This window comes from Balaenoptera borealis (genome assembly GCF_965194805.1).
Source record: "Balaenoptera borealis genome assembly, chromosome: 14".
NCBI classification, from domain to species: domain Eukaryota; kingdom Metazoa; phylum Chordata; class Mammalia; order Artiodactyla; family Balaenopteridae; genus Balaenoptera; species Balaenoptera borealis.
In genome coordinates, this window is record NC_138875.1 from 62,823,095 (window position 1) to 62,833,615 (window position 10,521).

The following is a 10,521-nucleotide window of genomic DNA, read 5'->3' on the forward strand; positions in this document are numbered from 1 at the left end:
CCCAAATGACAACAAGGCACTTTGGGATTCCCTTTTTTAGGTCAAGTATGTTTTTTAAGGCATCTGACACTAGTTCTTTGTACTACAAATACTCACTCTTCCTTGTGGACACAGCCTCCAGAAAGGGAGCTTCAAGGAAGGAGGGAGATGCACTGCTGCTGGCTGACCTGGGCAGAGTTTCTTCCTGAGAAAGGCACAGGCAGACAGAGACAGAGAGAGATCTCATGCTAATTAATAATGTTCATTCATAAATATTTAACATGAGGCACCAAATTTTAATGTCAAAGGTTCAAGGCAGGTTGGAGACAAGCTAGAAGGGATCTAAAATTAGACATGTCTGGGTTGTGCCCTGGCTTTGTCCCTCATTAGAGAGATGTGACACTGAGCAAGTTTCTTATCTTAGTTTCATAATTTCCATAGGTCACTGCAAGGACAGATCTGAGAACACATTTAAAATGCTTACCACATTACCTAGCACACAAGAAATGGTGATTAATATTATCATTAGTGGAGTATTTAACACATTTATAAAAGTAATAGACTTGGAACCCCACAAGGATAGATGTGGTGTATCTTGTTCATCGTTGTTACCTAGTACCAAATCCATCACTTACTAAGTAATGAATAAATATTTGCTGAATGAATGAAAAATATTTCATGAAATGTCATATGAATCTAGAAAAATGTCTGCATTGTGCCAAATAAAGTTTAAATTCCTATTACCAGTGAGAAGAGACCTTCTTAATTTGTTTTAGACTATACCAAAATAAAGTATAATATTTATTCATGAAAAATTTACTATTTACTACGTGACAGGGGATATACATTAACTAGAAGACAACTTATTTCCATAATATGTATAGAAAACTGCTAAACATTTTTAAATATACAAGAAAGTTAGGTTAATATATTCATCTATGACTACGTGAAACAAATAGCGAAAATTCTCTCTGACCTACTTAGTTAAGGTGACTTTAAGAATTAGCCATTCACTAAAAACTGGCTTTACCTAAAACCTACTGCTGAAAGCATTAGTTTTGAACACGCCTCACTACAAAGGATCTGGCCAAGGAACAAGAGAAGAAGAAAGCCTTGTAAACCACAAAGTCCAAACAAAGCCAGTCTGAGCAGCAACCTCTGCATTCTTGATACTCACCACCAAGAACAAGCCAGGCAACGTAAGCAAAGCCTCACCCCAGACACGCTGGAGGTCACACAAGTCTCCAGAAAAGCCAGCAAGAACTACCATAATCCCCTTCTGCTTATGGAAGGTCAAAAAGGAAATAAAAGCTAAGAGTATCTCATAGAAAAAGAAAAAAGGAGTCATACCAGGACTTTCCAGTAGTTATGAGGTGGGAGCTAGAAACAAACAGCAGAAACCATCCCCATCGCAAATATTTCAGCCAACCTTCCCTAGAATCATTTTTACAGCCTAATTTCACATAAGTCTGAGACATGTCCATGCCTTGCACCCCACTACTTACTGGTCTGAAATCCTCCCACTGAGAACAGCCAAGAGCCTGTCCTGGGCAGGCAGGGCGGATGCAGGTCAGTGCGGGAGACAGGGCCATTGCGGGGGTGGGGTGTGGCTCAGGGCCTCTTGGGATTTGCTCCCAGAAGCTGTGGTTGGTCCTCTGGCCATGCATGCCCACCTCAGGCAGCTGCACCCACTTTCAGACTACTTGAAAACTAATCCTACCATTAAAAAAATAAACTCAAACTGGATTAAAGACCTAAATGCAGAGGAAAACATAGGCAGAACAGTCTTTGACGTAAATCATAGCAATATTTTTTTGGATCCGTCTCTTAAAACAGGAAATAAAAGCAAAAATAAACAAATGGGACCTAATTAAACTTAAACTTCCTTTTGCACATCAAAGGAAACCACTGACAAAATGAAAAGACAACCTACTAAAGGGGAGAAAGTATTTGCAAATGGTATGACTGATAAGGGGTTAATATCCAACATATATAAACAGTTCATACTATTAAACATCAAAAAAAAACAGATTAAAAAATGGGCAGAAGAACTGAACAGACATTTTTTCAAACAGGAAATGCAGGTGGCCAACAGGCACGTGAAAAGATGCTCAACACAGCTAATCATCAGGGAAGTGCAAATCAAAACCACAATGAGCTATCACCTCACACCTGTCATTTTGTTGTCAGAATCGCTATCATCAAAAAACAAAAACAACCCCACAAATAAATGCTGGAGAGGATGTGGAGAAAAGGGAACCCTGGTACTCTATTGACAAGAATGTAAATTGGTCTAGCCACTGTGAAAAACAGTATGGTGATGTCTCAATAATCTAAAAATAGAACTACCATATAACCCAGCAATTCCACTCCTGGGTATGTATCTGAAAAAAACAAAACCACTAATTCAGAAAGATACATGGACTCCAATGTTCACAGCAGTATTATTTACAGTAGCCAAGATATGGAAGCAACCTAACTGTCCACCAATAGATGAGTGGCTAAAGAAGATGTGGTATATATATATATATATATATATATATATATATACACATGCACACAAACACACATATACATACAATGGAATATTACTCAGCCATGAAAAAGAAAATTATGCCATTTGCAGCAACATGGATGGATTTGGAGGGCACTGTGCTGAGTGAAATAAGTCAGAGAAAGGCAAATACTGTATGATCTCAATTATATGTGGGATCTAAAAAATACGACAAACTAGTGAATATAACAAAAAAGAAGCAGACTCACAGATACAGAGAACAAACTAGTGATTACCAGTGGTGAGAGGCAGTGGGGGAGGGGCAATAGAGGGGTAGGGGATTAAGAGGTACAAACTACTATGTATAAAATAAGCTACAAGGGCTTCCCTGGTGGTGCAGTGGTTAAGAATCCGCCTGCCAATGCAGGGGACTCGGGTTCAAGCCCTGGTCCAGGAAGATCCCACATGCCATGGAGCAACTAAGCCCATGTGCCACAACTACTGAGCCCGCATGCCACAACTACTGAAGCCTGCACACCTAGAGCCTGTGCTCCGCAACAAGACAAGCCACCACAATGAGACGCCTGCGCAACGCAATGAAGAGTAGCCCCTGCTCGCCGCAACTAGAGAAAGCCCGCGCACAGCAATGAAGACCCAATGCAGCCAAATAAATAAATAAATAAAATTTAAAAATAAAATAAAATAAGCTACAAGTATATATCGTACAACACGGGGAATATAGCCAATATTCTTTAATGAGTATAAATGGAGGATAACCTTTAAAAATTGTCAGTTACTGTATTTTACACCTGTAACGTATAATATTATACATCAACTATAAAGTATTTACTTTATAGAAAGAAAGAGAGAACAGAAGAAAGAAAGAGAGAAAGGAAGAAAGAAAGAAAACTAATCTTCACCAGGATTAGTTCCTGCCCCGGAGGAGTCACGGAGACGCCCAGAAAGGAACCAGGGGGCGTGTGGTGTCCCTGTCATGTCCACTCCCATTGACTAAACACTTTCTGCCTGACTGAGGTGTTTCAATGGGTCTCTGACATCTCTTAACATTAGTCTTTTCTACGGCCTGGTCTGGTTTCGGAAATTTGCTTATTTGTATTGTCTGATCCAAGTTACTAGTCTCTGACACTAAGTTAGGCCTTTTCTAGTTCTATGTCCTGACCAGTGACTCTTAAATCAGGTCCTGGATGCAATGAGGTCACTGTCAGAAGTCCCGCAGCTTTGCTCCCAGGGTGGTGCTGTCACTGAAGGCTGCCAGAATTGTCTCAGATGCCAGCCTGGGCACCTAACTCACTTAACAGGAAGGAAAATCTCCCTCTTCCTGAAAAGAATCTCAGTGAAGGCACAGATACAGCTCCTTTGCTTAGCTTTCCTACTGAAAGCTTTGATATAGCTCCAATCAAAGCTTATCTTGACTTTTAAAATGTTACTTGGGATAGGTTAGCAGAGGTTATTAAAGATAAGCAAGAAACACTGAGGTTTAGAGTTTTAGGAAGAGAAAAAAAAAGTGATGGAAAAAGATCTGGTGTTGGGAGGTCTGGTTTAGCAGGGATTCTGCTACTGAAAATTTGTTTGACTTTTTAAAGTTGGTCTCTATCTCTACTAGGGGCTCAGTTTTCTCACTGAAAAGTAATGACGTTGAACAAGATTTCTAAGCCCCTTTCCAGTGTAAGTTATTTTAAATTCAAGCATTCTCATGTACTGCTAGTTGGAATACTAGAAAGTTTATGAGATATGCAGATTTTGGAGTTAGACTTGGGTTTCAAATCCGTCTCTATAATTTACTCTTTAACAATCTTAGTTCAAAGACAACACCTTTCTGTGTGTCTGTTTCCTTATCTTTTATATAAGGATCATAGCTACTTCTAGGGTCTGATCAATTTATAATACCTAAAGTATAACATAGAGTTGGCTCAATAAAAAGTAGATATTAGAGCTTTCTTTAAGGAACTTGGCAATATGTATCAAAAGCTATAAATATGTACATTCTTTCATCTAGCAAACATTCTTCTAGAAATATCCTGAAAAATAATTCAAAGCAAAAATGTATCATAAGGATGTTCACAATATTATTGTTATTTATAATAACAGAAAACTGGAAACAGCTTAAATGTTCAAAGACAGGGGACTTTTTGTCAAAGACAGGTTAAATATAATATGGCAAATTATTATGATAGAATACCACACAGATATTTGGCATCATGTTGAAAAAGGATTAATCAGATGGGAAAATGCTCATAATATTTTGTTAAGTAAAAAACATGGGTTAGTTCCAGTTCTGGCAAAATGGCAGATTAGATAACCTATTCCTATGGCCTCAAGCAGGGTATAAGGTCTCTAGGTCACTACCAATAGCCCAGTTTCACAACTAGAAACTTTAAAAGACATCAATTCAAGCTTGTAGTTAATGCTGATTATTTAACTATTATAATTTAAACGCACAAAGCTGCTGGGTAAATCTAAGAGAAAAAAAAGTCCCTTTACTGGTTCTGCAACTGGAGGTCTCACTTGACAGAAAGGAAGAAAATGCATTTCCTTGATGGAACAAAGGACGCAGGGCATTAAGAAGACTGAGGGCAAGTCATCATCTCATGGCTCTGAACAGGATTAAGGAGTTTTTCTTTCTACATAAAGCAGCTGAGTTTATGTTGATAAAGTAAATAATCCATTAATATTCCATTTCATAAGAATATCTGACATAATAATATATTGACTCTACAGGGAAATTCACTACTCAGTGGGGAATATTTAGACAGGAACCTGTTCTTTGTGATAATTTGGGCCCAAGTTTAAGTTAACCTCAAAGACAGCAAGGGGCAACAGGAACTTTGTGGTGCACAATGGAATCAAATGAAATATGTCTGCAGTGGTGAGCAGAGCTGCTACCCTGGAACGGTGGCAGTTACCTCTTAGTATGAAGTCTCTGTGGAAGAGAAAATTAAATGAGATCATGTATGAAAGAGTTCACCATACAGTCGGTATTCTGGTGGCTGGAAGGGTTTTTTTGGTCTGTTTTAATTTTTGTTTTTGGCCACGCCGCATGGCTTGTAGGATCTTAGTTCCCCAACCAGGGATTGAACCCAGGCCCTTGGCAGTGAGAGCCTGCAGTCCTAACCACTGGACCACCAGAGAATTCCCCTGGAAGGTATTTCTTAAACCTGAGGGAAAAACCTCCGGTGGAGAGACTGCAAGGCCAGCAGGAGACATGTGATCGTGCACAGCAGCACTTCCTCCAGGAGTGAGTACGGTGCCCTGTCCGCAGCGGGACGAGCTCAGTGTCAGGCGTGCTGGGACTTCCTAGGGGACACTTCCTCTGAGAATGGAAAAGGCATGAAGATGGGGAGGTGGCGGGGTAGGGAGCGGAGGGCAGGGCCTAGCCCCGCCTCCATTTCTAGCTGACCCGCCTTGTATTTCTACAGCTTTGATGTGAAGAAAAAGTTTTGGTCCTTAAAAAAAAATTTTGGAAGCCACTAAGTAAATGGGAGGGAAGGAAGAAAAATGGGGAAGTGGTGATAAAATTGAGGGGATGGAAGAAAAGAGTAAGACCAGCCTTTTCTGAGCTTCTTCGTTATTTGGCCTCCACTGTCCTCCCACTACAGGCCTGAGTCTTAAGTCTTTGTTCCTGTGCAACCTCCAACAGGAATGCTTTAGACAAGTCAGAGAGGCGGGGTCAGTCCGCTCCTCCGCCCCCAGGGGAAGTCCACGCCAATAGGGGAGAAACAGGAGACCGGCTGTGACGTGGCCTGGCACGTGCCACAAACAGTGGAAGCCCTCTGCCCACTGCTCTCCTCACCTGACTCCTCAGCCCAGGTCCTCCCTCTCCTTGAGGCTTCTCCAGCCCCCGGCCCCCTGGTGGCATCACACACAGGTGGCTCAAAAGGTGCCTGGCAGGCCGCGAGCACTCACCAAACACGTGTAATGACTCAGTGTATGCTTCTTATTTCCCATTTGGATTATGAGCAAGGGGACAAAGCCTATTGCACTGCTGTCCCTTTACTGCTTACTGAAGGCATTTGGTAAATACATGAATGGAAAAAATGCAGAGGCATTGGAAAAAAAAGAAGTTGGCGAAAAGGAAAAATAGAAGAGTTAAAGAAAAAAGTGTGAAAAAACGTTACTATAAAATGTGAATGAAGACACTGTGCAATGTGATGTGGGATATATCAAAGTATCTATAGCCATTTTTATAAGTGAGCAAATAGGACCAGAGATAAATCAGTCTTGGTTTAGGAATTCCCTGACATCAGGAATTCATTAAGGTGGGGAAAAGAACACCCACCCATCAATTTAGAGAAGGCAGGACTCCTCAGCCTCTTTTCCGCTTTCATACTTATGGGCAGAACTGCCACATTCTGGAGCTGGAAGAGACCTCAGATGGAGGACACGGTGGTGGCTGACACAAAGGGACCTGTCTTCGTGTACTGTCCACAAAGCAGAGCCAGAGCCCATGGCACGTTCCTGACTAACTCACACTGTAAGGAAACCCGGCTTGAGTCTCAAGGTGCTTCATTCATGTCTATAGAAACATCGGTTAATTATCAGGCTTTACAAGAGACATCTTTCTGAGTTGGCTTTAACCAGCCGGTAGATAATCTTAAAGAGGCTAACGTTAAGAAAGCTTTTTAGGATGAACACAACTAATCTACCACAATTAAAGCCGAGTTTCATCAAAAGAAACTCTACGGAGCCTCAGAGAAGGCACCAAAAAAAAAACCTCTACTGAAACTTTATCACAAAGCCCAAGTTTGAAATATAGCTGTTTAGAATTAAAGGCTTCTGCTCATCTGTGTTTTCTAAATTTTAAAGTTTGAACATATTTAGAAGTTTTAAAATTCTATATTCAGAAGTTTAAAAAAAAAAGGAATGTAAGGCATTCTCACATTCAGCATCTTTGCCCTGCCCCTCCTTAGTACTTTAGAGCATCAGCTGTAAGGGAAGAGGACAGAGGGGTGTGCTTGCTCCAGTCCTGGCCCAGGACCATTCCCTCTGTTCCAGAAATCAGAGGTCCCCACCTTACTCCCAATCATGGGAGCCATGATTGCCCAGGCCTGGACCAGCAGCCAGACAAAGACCAGGCTCAACACTTCTCAGCACCGTATTTCACACTTCCTTTCTAACTAATGGGCAGGCACGCAAACACAGCCTCGCTCTGATTAAGAGAACTGTGTCTAGCAAATCATCTCAAGATTTGGATTTAGGGCATCAGCACAATATTTTCACGAAGAGGAAAACTAAGACAACTGCAGAGGCTGTCCACTGCCCTCCTCATGGCCTGGGCATTCTAGCTCAGGGCAGTAAAGGATGAAGAAAGGACAGGAAGGGGGTCCTGGACACACAGGACGGCGCGCTCCCTGCACCGGACACAGGTGCTTCCAACAGACTCTGCGAGGGCGGCACTGGTGTCGGCACCGTCCAGCTTGGTCACCTCCAGCCACACGTGAGAACTCAATGAACTGAGTTTTACATTTATTTAATATAATTTACATTTCAATCATCACAGTTCTAGTGGCTAACCACTAGATCTTCTTTTAATTTAAACTGTTGTTCTCACAGATTAGCATGAATTTCTTTAAATACGTGAGTGTCTGCTGGGGATTAGGAGCTGGGAATATAAGGTGAATTCCACACCTTCCCTCCTGGGAGCTTGCACTTGGTGAGAGAGAGAAATAAATGGACAATTATATTACAAAGGGTCAAGTGCTCTAACACAACAGACGGATCAGAAGGTTATAATGGAATCGGAGAGGAGCTGGGTGTAGGCTGCACGCAGATGCACAGAGCGGAGCAACAAGGGAGTGAGCAGGAAAGAGCAAGGGGCCCAGTGGGGCTGAAGGGTAAACTGAGGCAGAGTGATGTTGCAGGCACCAGATGGCACAGGCTCTGACGCAGCTTCTTCAGGGACAGGAGTTTAGTCCTGTAAGTGGCAGGATGCCTTCAAACGGTTTCAAAGACAAAGACCCTGGTGGTATTTGCAAGATGGAATCAGGGAAGCTAGGAAGAAGGAAGATAAGATATGACTGATGAGAGCGCGCATGCACTGAATTGGGCAGTTAATAAGAATATTTCTTTACTATTCTTGAAGTTTGAAAAACATTTAGTGGCAAAATTGTTATTACTGATATTGCTGGATGACGTGTGGAGACCGGTGAGGGCGATATGAGACAATAACTCCTCAAGTTCTAACTTGGATGAATGAGGAGAGAATGGAGCCAGCAACCGAGACAGCAGACAGGAGACGAGAAGCCTGCTATGTGTGGCCTGGTTTGGCAGGGGGCGGGGAAATCATTTCATTTTATATAAGCTGACTTTGAGGGTCGGGTAGTGGAGACATACAATACTGACGCTGCAGACAGAGGCTTGCAGAGATCTGGGAGCACCCACGTCAGGAACAGGAAGGATCTGCAGGGCATGGGCGCAGTGTTGGGGGACTTGTCTGTTGGTGTTACTATTACAGAAAGAAGCTTCAGTATGGATGTGTGTGTGTGTGTGTTCTAGAGAGGGAAGAATCTATGAAGATGTTTTTCTTTTTCCTTCCCCAAAACAAAGGGAAACATATTTAAGAAAATATAGGTTTGAAAACTGTTGACTTATTTTAACCCCACTGTAATCTAAGACTACGTATGTATGTCACAAGTTATTCTATAAACTACAGCTACTGTATTGGCCTTTATTAAATAACAGTAAGTAATCCACTGTTTCATTTCCTGCTAAATGAATGAATTTTAAACCTAACTTTAATTGACTGAAAAATGGGAAGAGATTAAGTAACAGCTGGAGCAACACGAGGACCGGTCGGAGGGCGCTCGCCTCCTGACCCCGAATCGGGACATGGGGAGCCGTGGGGCCTCACCTCCGAGTCAGAGCTGTCCAGCTCGGCCAGAGTTGGGGCTTTGAGGAGTTTCTTCCGCTGCACAGGCACCTGCTGTGCGGCACCTGCCCCATTTTCTCTTGAATGTGACGTTAAACCTCCATTCACCATCGATGATTCCAGGACATTCTTTGGAGATTCAGGGGTAGCTACCTCTGGTAAAACAAAGGTGAAAGCTTACCTTTTCTTGAGCACAGAAAGGTAATCAGTGAACCAAACACACTTTTCCAAGTACCTGCACTTGGAATCACACCCGAGGTGATATGGCATTTCTACGTCATGCAAATACAACACAGAGGCTGGACACAGTAACACCTATGCATATACAACACTTGTGTTAGACATTAACTGTCAGATTCAAATAAAGGAAACCTTTAAATGAATAATTATATATTCACATTTGTAGATTAAAATTTAGAGCTAGAAGAAATACTACAGATAACTGACTCCAACTTCTCTATTTTCCAGAGGCCCAGAGAGGCTAACTTTCCTTTTAGCCTCTAAAGAGCTAGTGATCGACGGATCAGAGTAATGGCATGCACATATGGCTGTAAGATCTGAAAGTGGTTTGATTTTAAAATAAAAATAGCTAATAATCTATATGCATATAAATATGAACACAAAGACTCTGGGATACATTCCCTCTGATAAAGCTGATTTTGATTACCAAAGCTCAAATCTGGATGGGAAGGCAGTGAAAGAAATGTGGCAGCACAGAGCACAGAGCATGGAGCATGGAGTACAGACTACAGAACACAGAACATACAGTATGGAGTACAGTGTACAGAATACAGAATAAGAGCATGTAGCATAACGTATAGAGTATAAAGTTTAGAGTATACAGTATAGTTAAGATGCAGATGGTTTGGATTCAAAGTCTAGCTCTAGTTGTTTGACCTTGAGCAAGTTAAATTTTCATTCCTCAACTGTAAAATGGCTAACAACAGAAATGGGCTCGTTGTGAGGATTAAATAAGTTAACAACTGCATATAAAATACTTAATAGTGTGTGTAATAAAGGCAGTGCACAGTAAATGTTAGCAATTATTAACACTAACTTATATCTACATTTGTAAGTGAGTGAACTAAGGCTAAGGGTGATTCAGCCAGTCACACAGCCAGCACGGCAGAGCTGACACTAGAATCCTTGTCGATACTGATTC

At 41.7% G+C, this 10,521-nt stretch overlaps 2 protein-coding genes across 24 annotated transcripts in view; one reads left to right on the plus strand and one right to left on the minus strand.

Annotated features, from left to right (window-relative positions):
• PRELID3A (PRELI domain containing 3A) overlaps window positions 1-10,521 on the plus strand; it is a 109,249-nt gene that overhangs the window by 94,770 nt on the left and 3,958 nt on the right. The gene's annotated exons all lie outside the window — the stretch shown is intronic.
• SPIRE1 (spire type actin nucleation factor 1) overlaps window positions 1-10,521 on the minus strand; it is a 219,072-nt gene that overhangs the window by 29,451 nt on the left and 179,100 nt on the right. For all 20 annotated transcript variants that reach the window (XM_082354807.1, XM_082354800.1, XM_082354812.1 and 17 more), the window contains 2 exons: window positions 9,342-9,514; window positions 97-184 (listed from right to left, as the gene is read on the minus strand). In XM_082354807.1, coding sequence (XP_082210933.1) covers window positions 97-184; window positions 9,342-9,514 — 261 coding nt within the window. The remainder of the gene's footprint in view (window positions 1-96; window positions 185-9,341; window positions 9,515-10,521) is intronic.